This window comes from Juglans microcarpa x Juglans regia, chromosome 1D, assembly GCF_004785595.1.
Source record: "Juglans microcarpa x Juglans regia isolate MS1-56 chromosome 1D, Jm3101_v1.0, whole genome shotgun sequence".
Lineage (NCBI taxonomy): Eukaryota > Viridiplantae > Streptophyta > Magnoliopsida > Fagales > Juglandaceae > Juglans > Juglans microcarpa x Juglans regia.
In genome coordinates, this window is record NC_054594.1 from 13,866,336 (window position 1) to 13,890,028 (window position 23,693).

General features: G+C 34.6%; 1 protein-coding gene and 1 pseudogene across 2 annotated transcripts; both read right to left on the bottom strand.

The window, feature by feature from the left end:
* Nucleotides 1-1,552: 1,552 nt before the first annotated feature.
* LOC121250454 (ankyrin repeat-containing protein At5g02620-like) lies at nucleotides 1,553-5,521 on the bottom strand. Of its 2 annotated transcripts, XM_041149593.1 has the most exons (4): nucleotides 4,402-5,520; nucleotides 3,640-4,172; nucleotides 2,261-2,738; nucleotides 1,553-1,621 (listed from the first exon to the last, which is right to left on the bottom strand). In XM_041149593.1, exons 1-4 carry the CDS (start codon nucleotides 5,147-5,149, stop codon nucleotides 1,593-1,595), a joined length of 1,788 nt encoding a protein of 595 aa, XP_041005527.1. In that variant the 5' UTR covers nucleotides 5,150-5,520; the 3' UTR covers nucleotides 1,553-1,592. The 2 variants fall into 2 exon arrangements, with proteins under 2 accessions (XP_041005527.1, XP_041005521.1); XM_041149587.1 differs by lacking the exon at nucleotides 1,553-1,621 and having other exon boundaries at nucleotides 2,084-2,738; nucleotides 4,402-5,521.
* A 2,982-nt stretch (nucleotides 5,522-8,503) lies between these two features.
* Nucleotides 8,504-12,605, bottom strand: LOC121266345 (annotated as a pseudogene).
* Nucleotides 12,606-23,693: the final 11,088 nt, after the last annotated feature.

Here is a 23,693-nt window from a genome sequence, read left to right on the forward strand (position 1 = left end):
GTTTGCCATACCTGTTGGGCAGTTTTGCACTCAAGAACTTGGAGGAGACGTAGGTCTAGCAGGCTCTGATTACCATATTGAAGTATTGAAAAGGAAGACACACACAAGGTGTTTGTGAAAAGGCCATAGGCAGAACAAGAGAACAATAGCACGATGAAATGATTCCTTTTCTTATAGAATTGATTCAGACAACATTTACTTATAAAGGCATCATCGTATAACAAACTAAGGATAGTGGCCATTTACAATGAGACACGTATTGGGTATTCTGTTACAAGAGTATTCTGGAAGAATCATTCAGTGCACTCCTCTGGAATATTTTCTACTGAGGTGGATTTCTTGCTAAGCTCAGACTGTGATGTTGCTGAGTTGGATGATGAGTCAACTTTAGCCTTAATAGTATGTGATATAAATCAATTTTATGGGCTTAATGTTGCAAGAAAAAATGGCTAAGGTTATTTTATGTTATGAGTTAACATTTAAAAATTTACAAGTATTACGGCCATAAGGTTGATTATAAAAGAAAACGACGATCAAGGATTTGACATTGTGTCACCAGTTGGATACTTGACTAATTCCAAGGTCAAGTGGGAATTATTTAAGTACGTATTATGGGTCTAAGGTCAAGGATAGCCTCATTAAGTAGAGTTCTAAGCCTTTTTATTAATGGTGCACTTAACAATTAGGAAATTGGCGTGGCACTGACGTGAATGAGATTTGATTGAAGGGAGGTGATTTTGCACAAGCTCGAGGGTAAATGACTATGTTCATACCCTTCTTACTATTTTATTGTAAACAAAAGTGTTATTTTTGCAAGCTATAGACTGTTTTATAGACTGTTCATCGATAGCCTCTTTTTAAGTACCCTCTTATTTTTATATTTGATGTATGAAATGAAATAGATTGCATATTTCTGACTATTATAGTATCTCCATATATTAAATGAATAAATCAATGATAAAGAAATGTAAGACTAAATGAAAATGGACTGAACTGCATGTCTGTCTATTCGAAGAAAATTGTATATAAAGTGCCATGCTAGCAAAGATGGTACCATGGATGTTAAGGGGTGTATTGGAACGCCAAAAAAAAAAAAAAAAACAAAGACTGGCGATGCACCTAGTGATGCCTATTCTCGAGGCTAGGTTTTTATCCACTAGCTATGGAAGAACATGACCTCAAGGATCGCTAACCTAACACATGAGAGTTAATAGTATATACTGACCAAGAGGTTAAAAGTGGAAAGCCCATTATAGCCTAAATGAGATTGATGTTACTGAATGTGATTGCACAACTGAATTGTATGATTGAGGAGGCCTTCAAAAATCAAGGGGATGCTTCCATACGTTTAACGAACTCATCTACGTATCATCTTTATTATTATTATTTTCCTAATCCTTTTTTATATTTATTTCTCAAATTCACACTTTTATTAATAAAAACATGCAAATGTCAAAATATTATTAGAATATTTTATCTTAATAAAAAGAAAAATACTCATATTAACAATTGTGCAAGATATGATAAAAGGATAAAAACATCACAAAAAATAGAATGAACGAGTTTTTCTCATTTATTTTATTTTTAATTTTTTATTGAGCGATTGATATCATTTTGTCAACTGAGAGATATTACGTTCATATTAATATATGAAAAATATTTGAAAATATTACGAATTTAATGGTAGGTATAAAAATTATTTCAAATGAATAAAGAAAGAAAACATCAAAAAGATTTAAATGATTCATAGAAAGAATGGTTAAATTGACATGTATGCTGCACTGTAAAAATCGTTAATTAAAACAGAAAAAATGAGTTTTAGTTAGATATTTCATATGAAAATTTAGATAAGCCATTGGTAATTAATGCTCAAAGGAGGACATAGCGTTACATGCCATGCCGCCAAAAGATCGTCAATGGAGATCAATGGAAGTTGCTAGTTGTAAAAATTTGAAATTGCAGGTATAAATGTTACCAGTTGAGTAACCGAGGTGGCATTTTGGAAACTAGCAAAAACTAGGTTACTAAATTTGCAACTAAACCCCATATACAATGATATTTATCTTAAAATAAAAATGTTAAATACTCATAATATTTTTATTGATTAGATCAGAAACATCTTTGCATATTGGTTAAAACTTAAATCAAAGAGCTGACCACCATAATTTCATAAATATATAAACAAGGATAGGAACAAAGGATAAGCAAATAATACAAGTAGGAATGGCAATATTTGAATGCTCTAATACAGCATATGTACCTGTGACAAATGCCAAAATCATTGGTACCATGGAGGACAGAAGGAACCGAAAGGCCATTTGAAGAAAACTCGTGCGCTTTTTGAAGATGGATCCAGAAGGGATAAGCGGAATAAATAAGTGGATAAAGACAGCCGAACTAGATAGCATCAATGATAGGGTATCTGTAATGATGAATGCTTTGAACGCAACACTTTTCCTCAAAACTGCCATGCCTGAAAGTGCATGATCATCTCCTCCAACGAAGCCCCCGGGCATGGTAATGCCAGCAGCAAAAGTCACGGTTGTAATGAGTACAGCAACTACCAAATGGGCTTGAGCTGCTTTCTCCTCCTCTTTCATCTTTTTCTCCCTCTCCTTCAACTTCACATCCTCCAAGTTCGGCTCCTTCATATTAATGGCACCAAACCCGACTTCTAATACTCGTCCACTGTGAAAGAGATTATAATCTTCTATGTCTCCAAAAAGGTTCTTCATCTTCTGTAAAATATTTATTGGGCGGAATCGTGAGTATTCAGTATTTTTCTATTGATTGAAAGAAAGCGAGAAAAGAAAACAAATCCAAAGAACATTTGTTTGAGAAAGCAAGGCGGCTCGGTAAAAAAGAATGACAAAAATCAGAATATATGAAGATAGTTTACATCGTATTTAAATGCATCTTACAAAAAAACATTTAGCAGTTATAAAATGAATAGAAAAATATTATCATTCCCAAGATGCATCATTGTATAGAAGATATATCAAATCAAATATGTTTTGAAACGAAACAAGTTATGTTGTTAGCTAGGTTTATAATTATAATTTGAGTCATAACGATATAGTGTACCTAGTTAACATAATATTGATAAATGGATAAAGTTTACATCAAAGGAAAGGTTGTGGTTTCTTTGTCACATCATCATCAAATTAAAGTCATAACCTAAAAGGATTCAGCTTGGATGGAATTGGACGGGGTCCAGTTACTATTGAAATTGGACCCACGCCCTATAACCCGAAACAAGTACAACACAATACGAAAGCAAAATTGAATACAACAAACCCAAATATTGTCTACCTCGATTGCAATTAACGTGACATTTTCTTTCAGACTCTTCTTCACACTAATTTAGAGACTTTGTGGGCCAAACGAAAGGAAATAATGGTAAATATTGTTCGGAGTGATAAAATACAGTTGTGGAAACTAAAAGCTTGCTTTGAAGAATTCAATAGCTATTGAGATTCTTGAAGTATGGCTTAAAAATATTTGATAAAAGAGAAAAATAGTATATATTTCTATATGGGAGAAATTGAAAAAGAAAAAGTCGATCCATCGATAGTTTTAAAAAAATTATGAATAGTTGTTTCCAAGAAAATTTCATGAACAGATAAAAGATTACGTTACCTTAAATTGATCATGAACATTTTGACAGCTTTGACGTAAGACCTGACAAGCATACTGGTTCTTTTTGTTGAAGACCATTTTCTCAACTCTTGGAGAATTCAGGACACGCTCGTGGTACCGAAAAGAATTGCAGTAGTAATAGAGAGGTGTATTCCCGTCGTTGTCCTTCTGATTCAAAAGATTCCGGAGAGACGAATTATCTTGGATCATTAGCGCAACATGTGGTCGCCAGTTGGTCATCACGGCGAGATGGAGTGCATTACGGCCTTCATTGTCAACCACTTCGCAACAATCCGGACACTTTGATATAATCTCTTCTGTTACGGTGGAGTGGTTGCAATGAGCTGCAATGTGAAGAGCTGTCCTACCCTCTGCGTCTGTCACATATGCTACCTCTCTATCAGATTCCAGCAATAGTTTTGTTGGCTCAATATTGTTCATGTATGCAGCCATGTGAAGCGGAGTCCAACCATTTTGGTCTGCTTGTTTACATAGATCGCGTCCGTATCTTTCCGAAATGTTTTTGGTCATTCCTAAAAGAAGTTAAACGAGCTAAATTAATGTAATAATTTTCTGAAGGACAAAAAGGAAGACATTAGGAGATAGAAAAAAGGACTATTCAGGTGAAATTAATCTACAACATATCAAACATCTTTATATTAATTCATGAATTCGATGTCCTGTCAAATTTGATACCACCACATAAATATTGTTTTAAGCCGATTATGATTCCAAAATGCTGAAAAGATATATAGGCAATACCTTCATCACCCCAAAATGCTGCAGCATGCAAAGCCGTTCTACCCAAGGGGCCATCATAAGCTGGATACTTGAATTTGTTTAAAATTTCTGACACCAAATCTGGAAAATGTCTCTCGGCAGCCAAGTAAAGTGGGGTCTCACCAGCAACATTAGTACCAAACGAAAATTTTGGATCTACCTCCATTAGTAACTGTTTTACCACTTCAATGTGATTGTGACGCACAGCATCATGTAAGGCCGTGTCTCTCTCTTTGTTCAGTTTCCCAATCATCTCTGTAGTAGCTTCAACGACTCCACTTTCGAGATCTTGACATTGGGATTTTTTATGTTCAATCAGGACTTTAACAATGGAAGCATGCCCATACCTTGCCGCCATATGTAACGGAGTATCGTCTTCTGCGTTAGCTTTCAATAAAAGTGACGGGCACTTGTCCAGTACATCTTCCACAAATTCTGCCGCTGAGGTTGAGTCGGTTCCTCCAGTGGTGGGATACATTTCTTCAACGAGGATACTTGAAATGCAAATATGAAGGATCGTATTTTGATTAACTGTTAAAAACCCATCAAGTGGATCGGGGCTTTCATGTTCCAAGTCCTTCAGCTTGCCTTCCGCTGCCGCTTTATAGATTCTAGGATCCATTGCAGTGATGGCAACTGTATGCTGCACGGTCGGGATTAGTAGCTGCGGAGGCCTCAATGCAAAGCAACTGATCAGTACTCCAGAAAATCCTATGTTAGCCACAAGCATTCATGTAGTTGATGTCACATTCAACATTTTTCTATTTACGCCCAAATCCTATATATATATGGATTACAGAGTATATAGATTCGTCTTGAAACACGACTGAATGATCAACGTTCTAAACAAAACAGAAGTTTTCTTATTAATAAACAATTAAAATTGACAATAAAGTGATTGTTAATTCTTTGAAATACGAAACATGACCCTCTATCTTCATGTATCATTTCTTCTGTGAGAGATCATAGGAAATGATAGTTTATTTTCTTCTAAATTGAGTATTAATGTTTTTTTCACCTAATTGCTAATTAATGTGAGGAGCTACGCATAAAAGCCAAAATTATTAACCATTTCTATATGGTAAGCGTTTATACACTTTAATAATGCAAGAAATTAATAATTAATAAGAAAAATAAGAAATCACGAGACATTAGATATATACTTCGGATAACGGAGTTGGTTTCCTTTTCAGAATGAAAGAATGTCCAAAACTAAAAAATAAAAAATAAACACTAAACAAGTAAATTACTTATATAATTAAGACAAATTCATCAGTACCACAACTACGAACGAGACATTTCACCATTCATGAACTATTTTTAGAGAGCACAGATGAAAACAAACCTTATAACTAATTCCAAGTAAGCAAGTAATGACCGGAATCAGCTCCTTTAATTTTCCTGAAATAAGCTTACTTGTCGATCGATCTCATGACCTGAATCCCAATGAAGCACAATTTAATCAGCAAACTCTACAATAATGAGAAAGAAAAGAAAAGAAAAGGAGGGTCTTGGGTTTGTCGTCTTCGAAATAGTACTGGGGAAAAGAAAAGAGGCGGTGTTAAAGGGTCGGTGGTGGAGCTACAAGCTTGGAGATGGCATACCATGTGAAGAAAGAAGACCATATCCTTGAAACTGAAGAAGTGAGTGATGGAGGTGAGATAGTTATCTACAAGCGCTTGATCATTAGGCGTCATTGTAGACGTAAACATTACGCGTCATTGTAGACGTAATCATTTCGCGCCATGGAGGAAGGAACTGGAAGACCTTTGTCTCCGGTTTAGGTAACGAGCGCTTTCTCATGTTTTCAAGCTCATACACATATAAGATCTTTTAATCTCATTTAATTTTATCTTTATAATTTTTTTAAATTTTTATATAAAAATATAATAAAATATTTAATTTTTTTAAATTTTAAAATGAAAATAATAATAAAATATATATTCTAATAATATTTTATTAACTACTATTTAAAATATTTCATATAATTATCCAAATCCAATCTAAATTTTAAATATTGAAATCAATTGTCAGTTTTGCTAGAAAGGAGGGAAAGTTAAAAAAAAAAAAAAAAAAAAAAAAAAAAAAAAAAAAAAAAAAAAAAAACGACAGAATGACCATTTTCTGTAAAAAAAAAAAAAAAATAAACATTCAGATTTTATATTATTGTATGTTTTGTAATATTTTAATGTTTATATTTTTATTATTAAAATTTGGAGTAATGATATTGATATTTACATAATAAATTTTACAATATATATTTTAAAATATAAATATTTTTATAAAGTGACGTTATTTTATTAATTATTTTATTAAATTATTTTTTATTCTAAAATATAATCTTATAATATTTTATAAAAAAATGATGTGTTTATATTTTTTTTAATTTAAAAGAACAAAGAGAAAGAGACAAAAAATTTTTCGAAAAAGAGGAACAGAATATTGCAGTGATTTAAAGGTAGGGAAACTGGAAAGGATACAGCTCACGCAAGATGTGACCTAAAGCAAGTCCTTTGACTTCGACACGAAATTTAAAGAGCGTTGCTACCGAAAATGCATCCCGATTAAACATTTCGAATAGGTTATTTCATTTTTTATTTTTTATTTTATATATATATATTTAATCATTATAAATACTTTTAAGAAAAATAAATAATTCACAACATTATTAAAAAATATTTTTTTAATCAATAAGTAAAAAATAAAGTCATTCTAGACACAAATTCAAAATTCATTTTTGGGACAAAAAGTATTTCTCAAATTTAAAAGAGAGCAACGATGAAGGGATTTTTTTTTTTTGTTTTTTTAAAGAGTAATTTTACGCACCATCGTAAAGTATGTAAAAATTGCGTAATAGTTTTAAAAAAGAGTGAGGTCTACTATTAAAAAATTAATTTTTTTTATATGATCCTATATTTTATTCATATTTTTCAAAATAATTATGCGACGGTTGCATAATTCATAATTACAAATATATTTTCTCTTTTCCAAAAGTTTGGCAAAGTGGTACCGATGAGGGTGCGGTACTTATGAGTAGCACCCTAATCGGTACTAATTACTTTTGTAATTTTTTTATTCATATTTTTTAATATATTTAAAATTTTTAAAAAATAAAAAAATGGATCAATATATTTGAAATTACTTCATTAATCATTAACTAAAAATATTTTTTTTTCTTGAGCGATCACTACAATAAAAAAGACTTTTTGAGACGATTTTGTTTTGGAACGAAATGAAAATCGTCCCAAAATGTGAGATTTAGGGACGAATTTCAAATTTCATCTCAAAAAAATGGCGGAAGAACAAAACCGTTTGAACGGTATAATTAGGGACGAAATATTTTGTCCCTAATAATGAAACCATTCGAATGTAATGTTTTAACGTTCGGACGATTAAATTTAACCGTTCGAACATATATTTTGGCGCGTTAAGTTAAATTATTATAGCGGGAAATTGTTTTACCATTCGAACGTACAATTTTCATCGTTCGAATGATGAATCGTCATTGTTTAAACGTGTAATTTGGCGCGTTAAGTAACATTATTATAGTGAAAAATTGCTCTACCGTTTGATCGTACAATTTTCACCGTTTGAATGATGAATCAACACTGTTCGAACGTTAGTCGTATGGTTCGAACAGTGATCTTGTTTTTCTTTTAGAGAATTATATTTATATTAACTAGTAATTATAATAAATTTATCAATTAAATAATAAGAATAATATCAATCAATAATTAGTTTAGAAAATATAAAATAATACTAATTCATAATTAAATACTGAATTTACAAAATACTAAATATTGCCCATTCTAAAAACAAAAAAAATAAAAAAATAAATAGAAGATAGAAAGTACTAAGACCCCAAATTTTTGCACACTTCCTCGACTGCAGCTAAGCGTTCTTCTATCTGTGTCAGTCGAGTACTGATGGTGACCTGAGTCGCAGACATGACATCAAGCTTTGTACGTAACTTAGAGATGGTAGTAATAATTTCTATACGAAACTTAGACACAGCAGAACGGACCTCCATACTCACTGCATCGATCACCGCTGATGTCTGTCCGCTGATCGCTGCACGCACGATCTAGGCCATGTCCTCACGAGTAGCTTTGTGTATTGATGTCTCAGCCTGTCTGGATGTCTCAGCGGCCGATACTCCATGATCTCCCGGCTGTGCATCTCTCTGAGGATCAATCGGGTCTGGAACATGTCCATGAAGACGTAGTCTCGAGTGTCCCGTGCTGCATGAGAGGGTGGTGCTGTTGATCGGTCTCATCGGCTCCCTTTTACGCTCGGCAACATCAGGCACGATACCGGCAAATAGCAGAAATCGGATAATCAGGATCCCGAATGGCAATATATCCGTCGAAATGTACCGAGACTCTAATTGAATCCTATCGAATATATAACCTATCAGGTCGATAGGAATACCAACACATGAGATTTTGTAGGGCTCCACTACAAGAGAAGAGATGGAACAAAAATGGTTACAAGTTTGAAAAAATAAAGGAAAACAGTTCTGCTCAAAGCACAAGATTCAACTGCATATAGGGAAAACCCAAACAACTATAGATTCATGGGTTAACAATACACTTGTAGATCCTCGACACTCGCAACATGACCAATAAATGGTTGGGTACCCACATTCCATGTCGCATCAGATGTAGGCTCCCACAGATAAATACAATTGTTGCAGTCCCCTTCACGCATGAAGAACATTATCAAAGCGTTAGACCATGTTAAACAACTAGTAATTAAGGTTCCAGTCTAACAGTACCAGATACAAGCCTTCCCGGAACAATAGGATTCCAGTCTATAGCATAGCCTTCAACTTTGTGCTTCCTGATTGAAATCTGACGAGGCCCCCTGGGCACCTTGTGTTTCTGATTCTGCTAAAGCATTCAGATGAGAGCTGAAGTCCCATACCTACAGAGCATTATCATTTTTATTGTAATCTATATCTAGAAAATCAAATTTCAAGTTCTGTTGCAATGCCCCGAGGTCACTTATAAAGGTGTATTACTAGAACTGAATGCTCATTCATCTCCCAGACACTATTTTCTAAATAAAGTTGGAAGGGCCTAGTGCATAACTGCATATTATAGATAGAAGTTTATTAGCAAGTTTCTACTCTGCAAGTTTGTAATAGTAAATTACACATCTCTAATTAGCACGTTCCCTGGGAGAAGGGGAGAGAGGGAAGAGGGATTAGGTTTATGATTTCCAACCTCAACAACCAAGTAAATATGCAATGCAAACATGAAACAACAAACATGTTGGCTTCATGATATAATCCTGAGATTCAAGAAACTGAAGAGATATTATCACATTCCATAACGTCATATGCTTACATGGACAGCAAGACAGAAAGGCTACACCCAAAATAGGCATGAAAATCATGAAAAACCCCACAATAAAACGACATGAATTCTAACCTGCACGTAACCATTATCTGCCGAAGATGCGCATATATGGGGATTTTGTGCCATGGCACGTATACGGTTTATACATCCTTCATGAGCTACCTTGCGCAACTGGAAAAGCAAACAAGATAGATGAAAATTTTAAATAGATAAAATGGATTTTTGTGATTAATTTATTGTAATTAAAAGACTATTTGTAACTAATTTAATTTGACTTAACTTATCGCGAATAAGTATTTTTTTGTAGTGACAACTGGAAAAGCAAACAAAATAAATGAAAAGTCTAAATAGATAATGGGAGGAACAAGCAATGTGGATCTCTGTTTTTGTGAAATTGGCAAGAGAAATGATAGTCGTAGTCGTGAGTGCGTAAGCATCATGCAATCACTTTAAAAAAAATAAATAAATACGGGACCTGCATGAAAAAATAATAATTTTTTAATTGCGAACCTTATTTTTTTTGAAAATAACTGCATAATATTTATATATTTCATGACTGTATGTAGCATGATGTTGCCTGCAAACTCGGACTCCCAGATCCACCAAGCTCCACATCCTCATGATCCTTGTCACTATCACTACTGTCACTCTCCATATCATAGTCTCCAGCTGTAGGTTTGGAAGGCACTAGCTCACGTCTTTTTCCTGTGATGTTGGATATTTTTCGAAGAAGCTTTCTTTTCTTGATGAGTAGAGTTCCAAGACGCTTTCTCTACCTGCAGAAGAACCATGATTTAGACATACAATGTACAAAATGTGATGAGAAAAGGACAAAGGACAAAGGACTATAAAGTAAAAAAAAAAAGAGGTAAAAAAAACCTAAGTATTCCTCTTCCTAATATTTAGATAGATCTGTATTTTAATTTTTCTTCCTCTGTAAACAAAAAGTTGTGCCTAAGTTGTATACAGGAACCACCTTTGATACTATGGCAATCCTTGGGAAATCTGTATTGCACACTGGAGTAACATAATCCTTGCGTCTATTAGGGAAACTTATTTGAATCTGTATTGCACACATTTTATGCAACTGCACTATGTAGAGATCAATAACGACTTTACACATGAAAAAGATTATACTGAATATATGGTTCCACAGCCATACATAAAAAGCAATATGAAACAAACCTCACCTGAGTACCCGCGAAGAAATACGTCGTTTGTGGGAACTCCGTTCGGACCAACCCCAGTGTATCACATGCATACAATATCGAAGCTGTAAAAAAATCTTCAATTATAACAAAAACAAAAACTCCGTTCGGACTTCCATTATATCCTCATTGGAGAGGAAATTTCACTAATCCCAAAAACAAAAGTCAATGTTCAAGAATATATAGTTCAAATTCTTTTTTTGATTTCTGAAATATGAAGCAACCAAAGCATTGAGGTGCGAGAAAATGACACCATCAACCTCAGCAAATCACATCCAAAATCTAAACTATCAAATTCAAATATCATTATAAAAATTAAATATGATTCATTGCATTTGCTGCTTGTTCATTCCCAAACCCACGATTCAAAAACCAATTAACGCTTTATGGATTCTCCAACTTAACAAACAACCACTACTCAAAGTTGAAACTTATGCCCGTTTCCTTTTACTTTCCTCGTAGTCAAACGAGAAAAGAGCTGGATTTTTCTTTGGTAATTAACAATAAAATTTTATTGAATGAGTTAGTCCCAAATAGCTTAGTAACAAACTCATCCTGGACTTTATAAAGAGTTATTTCACTCCTTTTATTAGGCTTTATATGGGATGAGTTAGGTCTATAAATTTCTTCATAGTATCAGATCTTGCCATAGGATGAATGAGATCCCGCACTACTTACTTCGTGATAAGGACTAGGTAAAATACTGGCCTGCACGTAAGTGAGGTTGTTGATGAATAATCTCACATTGCCTGTGGATAAGGTCCTGGGCATGTTTATAAAGAATGAACAATCATTTCTTATAGAACTGGTTTTATGAGATGAGTTAGGCCCATGAATTTCTTTGAGAAATAATTCTACATTGCCTAAGACAAGGTCTTGAGAATATTTATAAGGAATGAACAATTCTCTCTTGTAAAACTAGTTTTATGATATGAGTTAGGCTCATGAATTTCTTCATCGTATAAGAACCTGTCACAGGATGAATGAGGCTCACACTACTAATCCCGTGACAAGGACCAGGAAAAATACTGACCTGCACGTGAGGGAGGATGTTAAGGAATAATCACACATTGTCTATGGACAAGGTTTTGGGAATGTTTATAAGAAATGAGTAATCCTCTCTTATAGAATCGGTTTTATAAGATGAGATATGCACATCAATATTTTCAGAAAGGATACAAAAGTGAACCACCGAGTTACAAATTACGAACTAAAAAGACATACAAGGAAATCATGGCATATGGCTAATACGAATTGGGTCACCAATGAATTGAACAAAAAGCACACAGAATTAGAGGTACCTAAGACATGGCCAACCAATATGGAAGGCGTGAAGGGAATTATAGGCCAAGGGGTCACACTGAAGCTCCTCGCCTTCCTCCAATTTGTCCACACCTGGTTGCCATACCTTTGCCGGCATCGAGGGTATCGAAGATGATGAAGACGAAGACCCATCTCCTTTGTTTGAGCCCTGCATGAGATAGGATGGTTGCGTGAAAAGGTGGCCCAAAAGGTAATTAAAACTAAACGATTGATTGAAGGCATCAAGAAAGAAAGATAGTTGAACCTTGCTCTTTCTCTTGATTTTCTTCGCGCTTTTGATGTCGCGAACCATTTTTGTATAGGTTGATGTAAAGCGGCACAATGGGAAGAGGCTTTCTGTTGAGTCGAGTTGAGTTTAGCTAGGATTTTACTTGCTTTTCCAAGACAGTTCTTTGCGCCAATTTAGCAAACAGAACAAGAAGGTCCGGCATATAGCACCTTCTGGGACTAATAGAGAGAGTGAGAGATATGCAGAGAGAGAATTACCTAGAGAGAGGGACTAACCGAGAGAGAACTAGCGTGGGGGAGAGAGAGAGAGAGAGCCAGACAGTGTGTTGCTTAGTGGTCAGTGGAGGGAGACGGTGCAAGGTGGCTGGGCACGTTGGGGCACGGCGGTGAGCGCAATAAAACCGACGGTATGGCTTGGTGATAGGCAGCGTTCAGTTGCTGGCCATCCTTCTTGGTTTCGGGTGTGGTTTCAGGCCACTCCTAGTGGTGTAATAGAGGCTCACGGTTGCGGTGGAGGAATCCAGTGGTGGGACAACCGTGCAGTGAAGTGTGGGAGGATCACGGTGGCAGTGTACTCTTATTGACTGCATTGGTTTCAACGTTGCAAAATAGTGGTTGTTGGGTTCACAGCTTCGTGGCTTACAATGGAGGTCACGGGGAGGCGTTGGGTGGTGGTAGGGTAGTTTCCAATCGGTGGAGGATGACCTTGTAGCGCCCTCTGTGGTGGCTTCGGGTCACAACAGAGAAAGTGGAGATGAGAGAGTTTCTAGCACGACAGAGAGGAAACCAAGGCGACAGTGATGTTCCTGCTGCTGTTGCAGAAAGAGGCAGTGATGGAGGGGCTACGGTTGAACGTGGGGGTAGCGGTTGTTGCCGCGGCTAGGAGGGAGATACCATGACGGCTGAGGCAATCGTGGGTTATACACGCTGGAACATGGTGTTTCGCGGGTGTGATCTTATTGGGTTGGCGGTATGGTTCAACTGGTACACGGCTGCGCTGAACGCAGGAGGCTCTCGGTGATTATTGAAAAAGTTGTAATAATGAGATGGAATTAAGATAATTTTTCAATTCAAACGGGACTTAGAGATCTTCTTGGACTTAATGGAAGGATTAACCACTAAAAGGGTCCAAATAAATTTTTCAGCTTGCCCATTCATTCACGGGCTACGTATTTAATAAATTCTAATAGGCAGGATCTTGAATAAAAAATAAGTCCAATTTGCCCAATAAATATTTTTTGAACTTATAATTATTTCTCGAGCCCATTATCTAATAAAATGGGTTTGCTTGTCCAATAAAATTAAGTGTATATTTGAGACTACAGTGAGAAATATAATTTATAACTTTAGGATTTAAACAATAAGTTCTACAATTTAAAATTCTTTACCATTTGATAACCATATGTTTAGAGCAAAACAAATTAAAAAAATACTTTCTAATGTAGGTAAGAGAATTATTTAATGTTTTAAAGATTATGACCATAATCTTGAAAGTTTTAAAGTTGTAAAATCCTATTGAATAACTTTTATGGATTCTGTTGTATAGGTATTTTCGCATATATATTGACAATCTTCTTAAAATTAAAATGGCATTCTACATTATTTGAAAAGCACGTTTTAGGAAAATATTTTTCTTCGAACATACTTTTTAGCTTATTTGAAATTAAAAAATATTTTAATATATAACACCCAAACAATCTAATTTTGTCATTAAAGAGCTTTTAATACTATTAACAACTTTTTAAAACTCCTAACATAACTCCAAACATATCCTAAATGGAATTTAACCATCTTATTGGACTCCATAAAATCCATAGTCACCTGCAAATGATTTTTCATGCCCACGGCTTTAGCCAATATTGTCCAAAAATCTCAGCTAGGCATCAAACAAAATTCATGGGTCCAAAGTACTATTCAGTTTAAAAATGTAAACTTTAAATAATGGGTCTTGATTAAAATACTAGTAATGGTTTCTCCCAAGTATTTAACTTAAAAATCCACCTAAAATAATAATAAGTAGAACTGTCCACATAAAATAAAAATCTCAAATAATTAGTAAAATATAACTTTCCAAAGTTCAAGGTGTTACGCTAGTGTACAAGATGAGAATCCTGAGGTACTCGGTGTTGCGGCGACATGTTTCTTTAATATAATGGCCAATGGTTAGATGGTGGGGGATAGAGCCCCATAAGTTGGATGCACATTAAAACAGCTCACTCATCAGCATCCACCCATGTTTGATGATAGATTTAGAGCAACGGATGCACTGATGAACAAAAGGTGGAGTATGGCACCTACAATCTGATGGACATGGGTGAACAATGGTTGTAGGGCAACCAGGGGACTACTCTAGCAATAATAGGGAGTAGGGGTTCCCATTCCTTTGGAGTGTTTTAAGAAGGCATTCTTGGAGCGTTTCTTGCCTCGAACCCTCATAGAGACAAGAGCAAGACAGTTTGTAGACCTTACTTAAGGCACTATGATTGTTGATGAGTACACCACGAAACTCTCATATTTACCCATTTTGCCGAATATTTGATCCCTAATGAGGGAAAGAAAGAAACAAAGTTTGAGCGATGACTCAACCATAATTTTTATGACCTAGTCACGAGAACATTTGTTGTAGAGGAAGACATTCAGAAAATTATGAAATAGAGTAAACAAATGAAACGTTCCTTGTAGTCTACTAAGCAAGGACAAGCTAATAGGTCCTTTTGGGATAATGAAGAGAGGCCACGACACGGTGAGACAGGATGACATTTTATATGTGAGAAGTATGGTAAGAGACATGCAAGGGAATGTTAGGGACTGACACATGCTTCAAGTGTTGAAAAGGATATGATATTCGAGACTACAATACCAATTATGATAAATGATAGGTTTTATGAGATAGGCTTACCAAGTACCAACTGTTGGAAAATAGTATTATTTTTCATTTTCTTACATTCCTCTAGCTAGGGGGGACGGGAAGGCAGGGGTTGGACATAGACGCCTGCACGCACTTGGGCACCAGGGGATGTGCTTTTGTTTTAAAATGTCCCTTCCCCCTTGCATCACACTCTCTCTTTCCTCTCTCAGTCTCTCTGTTTAAAATTCTCGTCACCGTCGTCCCAGTCGATCGCTGTCATAGTCTCTCTCTCTCCCCCTTGCCATCTCTCCTAGGCAGTATCTCTCTCTCTCTATGTTGGTTTTGGTTTTTTATTTTTCATAGTGGGTGGAAGGTGGGCAAAGGTGAGCGGACGGCTGTGGGGGCCAATCGGGATTGGCTCGAGGCCCAAACTGCCACCCCCTGCCCCCAATGCGGAGGTGGCAAACAAGACAAGTGCAACCCCTATTTGGGGGATGCGGGTAGCAGCCCTACATCTGAATTGTTAACATATTATCCGATAACTAATCTAGAGACAACATAGGGAGTTTGGATCAAATTTTCCAAAAACAAATATTTAATATTTATATTTCTCGTTTTCATTTCATATGTATATATTTCTTTGTCTCATATGTTGTAACAATCCGACCCCAATATTATTAGGGATAGAATGTGAATAATTTTATGTTTTATTAACTTTATAAACATTCTATTATTGTTATTATTACTATTATTTTTTTATCAAATTTTATATCATTAATAAGTTGTTAAGGATTGTTTTTATTATTATTATTATTACTAAAAATTAAGTTAAATTGTTTATACTTTTGTCATTCTTCCCCTTCTCTCGGATGATTCTTCGGTGAGTGAGCCGTTGCATCGGCCATAACTGAAATTGGAACGTGTTGAGTACTTTTAAAACTCTCCCTCTCCTTCAGAAATCTTCCCAAGAAATCGTAGTAGTTTATTGTTATCTTCCTAGCAAGTACTCCTCGGCACCAGAGGGCAGTTCACCATTAAAACCCACTACCAGTAGAGAACCCAACGCAACCACAACTCCTATACCTTCGCAAATCACCATACACAAATCAGAGCACCAAGAGATCATCACGCATGGCAATGTAGTCGCCTTTCAACCCATGGACGGCAGCCAACCAGCACTTGTTACTCTCTGTTTGGTGACACCAAGAACAGAGCATGTCACCATCGCTCAACCACCAAGAGAGGAAGCTAGCTCTGCCCTACATCGTCTTACACCATCATGACTCCTTCCCTTCCCACGGAAAGCCACTGCCAAAGCCTCCACATCTTGCTATTACTACAAGACGAAGTGCCATTAAATCACGACAGCCACCATGAGCCACCTCCATATTGTCGAAAACTACCCATTTAGCCTCAGATCTGCCGCACACAACTTTCCCTCGGTGAGTCTCCTTTGCAAACCATTATCTACTTTTTCCATCGCTTTTCTTCCCTAGCAGTTCTGCCACAGTCAACCCCAGCCGCACCGTCGTCGATCTTCACCCAGACCCACCACTGCACGTTGCTCTCTCGGTGCGTCCGTAGCATGACCCTTCTCTGCCCCAATGGTTTTGTTTTAAAAATGACGTATTTATCCTCATTTGCTTTCACAATTCTTCTCAACTTATCTCATCTAATTATTATAATTTTCTCAAATTTTTACACAAAATAAAATAAACAACTCTACCTTTTCAAATTTCAAAACAAAAATAATATTAAAAATATATATTTTAACAATATTTTGTTCAACTTTTAACTTTAATCTCAACTCAATTTATCTCATCTCATCTCATCTGTAAAAACAAATGAGGTCTCTCGTAAAGCATGTTAGGATGAGTTTTGAATAGATATTACATTTATGCCCTAATACTCCAGGTGAGCTTGGACTCAACAAGTCACATGGGTTTTGTTTAAGTACTAAGCTTGGTTTTAATTGGAGTTGTGTTATGTTAAATGATTATTAAGTAAGAATAATTCTTCTCACCACTCACTATTTGCTATACACTTCCCATACTCTATAAAAAAATAAAAAATAAAAGTTGTCAGGTGTGAAGTGTGGATGTGAATAGTGATTGATTCATAACATTTAGGATGGTTTGGATTCAAAATTCACTTCAACTCATCTTATCTCATCCTTACAATTTTTCCAAATTCCTATACAAAATATAATAAACAATTCAACTTTTTAAAATCTCAAAACAATAATAATATTAAAAAATAATATTCTAACAATATTTTATTCTATTATTTACAAATCATCTCAACTCATCTCTGAATCTAAACTACCATAAATAAACATGTATGTTATGGAGTTGGGTTATATTTATTTACACAAAACCACTTTATAATGTTTTATATAGGCTCAATTTTCATCGAATAAATATGTTAGTACAAAAACTTTACTTTTTACAAAAAATATTTAAGGATTTTTAAATTTAATTATTAAGCATTGAATTATGATTAAACTATAGTAATAGTTTACAAGAATTAATATTAAATATTATTAATTCTATTTTACAAACTAATGTTTACACCATTATTTTTATAAAGTTAAATTAAAAAAATATATTCTTTACTAAATTATATTTGAAAAGTTAGATATGATATTAGTATTTAAATAATTATATGATATCAATATTTATTAATAATAGTATATAACTGAATATTTTATTAGATTAGTCTTTCCGCACTACAAGAAATCAGACATTTTCCAGAGATTTTTAGATCACTGCAAAAAAAATCGCTGGGAATAGTCCTTATTTGCGGTGATTATTAATTCACCGCTGAATTCCAATGTAATTCATAAGACATTTTGAATTGGAATTCACGGTTTATTTATTGCAGCGATTTTTGAACTATTGCGATGACTTTTTTGTCGCAAAAATGTTTTTACTGTAGCGGCGAATTAAAAATCGTCGTAAAATTCGTAAGCCATGTACCAAATTTATGAGGCTATTTCCGGCGAAGTTTAGTTGCTGCAAATGAGAATATTGCATCCATTTTCTTAATTGCCGTGTGAGCTTCGCATCTTGAGTGGCGAAAGTTTATTTTTTGCGGCGATAATAACTCGCTGCAAAACTCTTCCAAAATTGAATTCACCCGCCTTTTGCCCTTGTTCATTTCCCTCCAGCTGCTCCTCCCTCTCTCCCCAATCCGTCTTCGTCTCTTGCACAGTGTGCAAAAAACCTACAGGTATTTCTCTCCATCTCTCTCTCTCTCTCTCTCTCTCTCTCTCTCTCATCTGCAGATTTTTCGTGGGTTTGCTGCTGTTCATTTGTGTTCATTGTTGGAGTTCTGAGTTGCCGATCGGTGGTAAGGCCCTTCTCCTTCACTACTTCTCACGAACACACCCACATTCACTTCAAGTTAATTTCCACTCCCATAAAATTTCTGTGAAATGAATTTTAACCCTTGCGTGTCCGTGGGTTTTAGGGATTTTTCCTACATTTTGTACGGGGTATCCTTTATCTTGATATTTTCCATGTTAAATGGCTAGGTACGTACGGAGGAGTAAACCAGAATTTGGTTTTGTTCTGTTTGAGTCCGAGTCTCTGAAATGGCCCGAGTTTGTAGAGTTTGATGATGTTAATGGAAATGTACTAACCTACTCTGCACAAGACAAGTACTTTGTCGGTGTTTATACAATTTATTTACGGTGCCAAATGCACAATTATTTTGTGGATGCTAACAAGCCCTTAAAATGAATATTGTTAGTATATACAAGGTGTTTGACTTGAGAATTTGGGTTTTGAGAACTTTTGGTTGAAATTGATTTGAACTTTATAATTCTTTTTGTTATTTATTTTGCTTGCTGTTTTTATGCTATGTCTACCCATAAATCATGCTTATTTTCAATTTTTAGTTTGAAATGTTTAAGTTTTTCATTTGTATTTATTTGTTTGTTTTTTTGGGTTGACGATTTTGTGCTTTTTTATTTTTATTTTTTGTAAGTTTGTCATTTATATTTATTTGTTTGTTGTTTCCTGTTTCAAGTTTGATGTGAGAAACAGAGTAAATTTGTGAGTCTGTGTTGAAGTTGGTGTGATGATTGTGAGCACCAAATGTTATGTTGTCATGTGTTGGTATAGCTAAAGTTGAAGTTGGTGTCATGAAATTCTGCTAATAAAATTCAGTTTGTTCTTGCAGGCATAGCTGAAGTTGGTGTGATGATTGGAAGCACCACTTTGGTGACACTTGTTATTGGTTTTGTGTCTCCCACTTATGCAAAACCTTACACATTTATTTGAATGATACTAATTATATATGCATGGTTTCTTTCTATAATTCATGTCAACAGTACACATTCATTCTCAGGTTCAAGCTATGCACACAAATAGCAACCATGTTTTGCTTTTTCTTGAATTTCTGCGGCTGTCTAGAATTTATGTAGTGAGTTTCACCTTCCATTTCTCACATCTTGTGTATTTGAGTGGAAAATCATAAGGAAAGAAGGATCTATAAATAGGTTTAAACCCACCTGTTAGAGTTCAAAGTACATCAAACAATTCCTGATGTTTGCTACTACATGAGAATCATGTATGTTAACAACGTTACTAACATTTCTGATTTTTGTTCACAGGAAGGATAAGGATCCATTGAAACCTAAGCATCCAATGTCAGCATTCTTCTTGTTCACAAACAGTAGCCAAGTTGCACTGCTTGCGGAGAAGAATAGTGTTTTAGAGGTATTTTATTATCACAATTCTCATTTTCAATATTATTCCATTTTTTAAGCCACTTGCTCTCCTCTAATTTGATGACTTTTGGCTTTGTAATAGGTTGCAAGGATCAGTGGTGAAGAGTGGAAAAACATGATAGAAGAACAGAAAGGACCTTATGAAGAGGTTAACATGTTAACTGTACAGTTAACTCATTTTCAAAGAAAAATTTTGTGCCCCAAGTAATCATGGCTTAAATTCCTGTTTAGCTCGAGTCTCATTATTCTCTCTATTTGAAACTTATAGATGGCAAAGAAGAATAAGGAAATGTATTTGCAAGAAATGGAAGCTTTCAAGTAGAAGAAAGATAAAGAAGCTGTTAACCTCATAAAGGAAGAGGAAGAGCAGATGAAACTTCATAAGCATGAGGCCTTTCAGCTTCTGAAAAGTGAAGAAGAAGGAGAAAACTGAGAATACAATCAAGGTACGTTAACAAAACAATCGTAAATTTCTTCTTTTTTTTTTTTTTTTTTTTTTTTTTTTTTTGTTGTCTTTAAGTGCAAAGACTTTTACTGCTGCTAATATAGTTCTCCAATGTGCATAAAACGAAAGAAAATCGACAGAAGAAGGAGCAACAACAGAAGTAAGACAAGAAGTCTAACTCTTGATTATATTTAATGAGATTTTCTCCAATGTTTTGCAGTTTTTAGATTTATGCACCTGCTTTGCTCTCACTTGAGTCTTTCAGGTTGCTCTTGATGTTAAAGAAATGCAATCTTTTATTTTTTTGTCTCAATCTTATATTTTATTGTCACAATATTTTTTTTATCTCTTTCATTTTAATTGTTTTGTCAGCCATATTCAAAGACTACTTGATAATTACCTGTCATCGACTAGGATCGGATCAGTGAGAAATGGTCGAGGTAGCATAGTTTTGATGATGGGTTTTCTTTTTGTGACATCAACTTGTTTAGAGTGTAGTTGAACCAAGACCATTAGAGTGTAGTTAAAATGGCATTTGACAGCTTTTTAGTAACTTGTTGGAACCAAATTAAATGAAGAGTTAAAGCTTATAAGATGGCTGGTTTTTGTCTCTTGTTTTCAATAGCTTTTCATACAAACAAATAACTTTGGTTGAGCAAAAGATGCCAATGAAAAATGGGGATGAAATGGACTGGTTGAAGAAGCAAAATAGAGTGCATAGCAGAATTTTCTGCACTACCATGGACAGCCAGTAGCTTTAGTACTTTCATGCTCATTTTCTGCAGACTGGTTGAAGAAAGATGGATGCTCATTATTCCTAAACCGGGAAATTATATTGATATTTAATTGTTCAAATCAATATCAAATTAATATTGATATGCGCATTATGCTAAAGCCACATGTCTGGTAATTCACTTAACTTATTGTGTGCAAAACATGAATTGCTAATCCATGGCCTTGTTAGTTTATTTTTTGAGCAACCAACCAACCAAATAAGAACATGATGAAAAAAGAACAAAAATTTACTCACATCAACACATGTTTGAGGATAGGTAAGGTTGTTGGGTCAGATGGGGTTCGCTCCCATCTTGTTGAGCCACATAAAAAATTTACCATATATCCAAACATTTGTCTTTACATTCATAATTAATTCAGTACCCGTAGAATGAGTGTTATATTGATCCTTGTGTGCATTCCGAAAGATTGGTTGTGTTGACAGATTTCAATGAAAAGTTTATGAATTGATTTGAATATTTTTTAGCTAAGGTGAATTACCTTAATCAAAAAGCTGCATGCCATGCATTAGTTATAAATTTGAAAGGTTTTTAAAAACATAAAAACCCATAAAAATCTTGAGATTAGGGATATGTATATATATAATATATGTATATATAGATATTGTAGCTTATGCCAATGTACGTTGCTCTTGCCACCAACTGGTCACTTGGTAGTTGTTGGTCATTTAATTTCCAATGAAACTGCTACAACCCAGGTAAGTTATCAGTACTTTTTCATTTCTTCTTCTTCTTACTTTTTGCTTTTTATATGTCTTTCGTCATTATTCTTTCTCATTCTTTAGATGTATGCTATATTGCTGGCCGCTTGCCCTTGGATTCAGTATTTTATAATACTACTTTAAAATGGGTTTTCCAGGATAATATGGGTAAAAGTAGTACAAAAAGCACCCAGCTAGCACTAAATCAGGGCATCTTATAATGTATTGGTGGTGGGGTAGAGAGACACTTGTATTCAGTTGGATACCTAAAATATTATATGAGCATTCTAGTTGTTTTCAATATAAAGTTTTAAGGTAACTGTTTGTTCTATCTTATTGCAAGTTGTGAAGTTTGTCCGATTGACATTTATTAATTTATTCCAAAGTTTTCATTTCAGCTTCTTTCTTGGGGCTTGGAGGGTCTTACTGGAAACAATGAGACAGTTAAATGATGTGTTTCACATTAGATGTGTTTCTTCCTTTGGTTTGTTGCTTAGGTTCTCTAACAAATAACAATCTATCCACTGTTTTCACATTAAATGTTTAAAAAAGTTACCACTAGTGTATATATGTGTTTTTATAACATTAAAAAAATAACAATTTTTCTTTTTTTTTTTTATATATATATATAATAATAATAAAAAGAAGATGCACAAGGGGGAACTTGAGGGCTGAGTAGCAGCACCTTTTATGATGTTGTGTATCGAATGAAATATCATTACAAATTTAGTAAAAGTTTACTTATAGAGAAATGGTTTTCAAGATTTAATAAAACTTTTAAGTTCGTTTTTTATCAGCTTGTCAATGTTACTTTGCCATTTCTACTGCTTTTTCTACTCTTCAGGTGTATATATGTAGACACACTCTTTATTCCTTATAAAAAATATATATGCATACATATGTGTATGTGTGTGTAAATCAGTGTTATAAATAACCTTATAAGCATTTAAAGTTGTTGATATTGGAAAGTAATGAAGAATTGTTTCAAGGTATATTTCTACTGATGCCATTGCATCTCTTTTGATATATTGAACTCGAAAATATCAAAGCCTGTCCTTACACCTTCTAAAGTTGTTGACTATTCACGTATCACATTCCCTGTTGCGGCGATAAAATGTACTATTTGCGGCGAATAAAAATCACTGGTAAAGAAAATATTTCCCACCGATTTTTGGCTTCCGTTAGAGTAGATCAAAAGTGGGGTTTTAATACCAGCGAACGTCTAGCGATTTATAAATCGCTTGGAAAGGTGATAGGCAGGGATTTTATCACCTTTCCCAGCGAAAATGAATCGCTAGGAAAGGTGATTCCCCTTGTAGTGCAGGTATGTATTTATTTAAGTAAAATATTATGACACGTTTTTCTAAAAAAGTAGTGACGATTCGTATTTCGTATAGGTGAAGAATTACGAAGTAAGAATCAGGAATCGGTGCAACTAGGTAAGTAACTTGATCATAAATTAGGATTAGCACTTGTTAGCTAATGTATATAGATTATTATTAAAGCCAGTTATTTGATAGACACATTTTATGTACACTCATGCCATAATATTTGCAAGCATGTCATTCATCATAGCACACAATTGTGTTAATTTTCCGTATCATGTTGAGATTCAACATTTTACAGTTA

Coding starts and splice junctions, on each gene's coding strand:
- LOC121250454 (XM_041149587.1), bottom strand. CDS start 5,149: ATGCTTGTGGCTAACATAGGATTTTCTGGAGTACTGATCAGTTGCTTT. Junction 4,173..4,401: donor AGCATTTTGGGGTGATGAAG/GTATTGCCTATA, acceptor AACTTCTTTTAG/GAATGACCAAAAACATTTCG. Junction 2,739..3,639: donor ATGTTCATGATCAATTTAAG/GTAACGTAATCT, acceptor AATATTTTACAG/AAGATGAAGAACCTTTTTGG.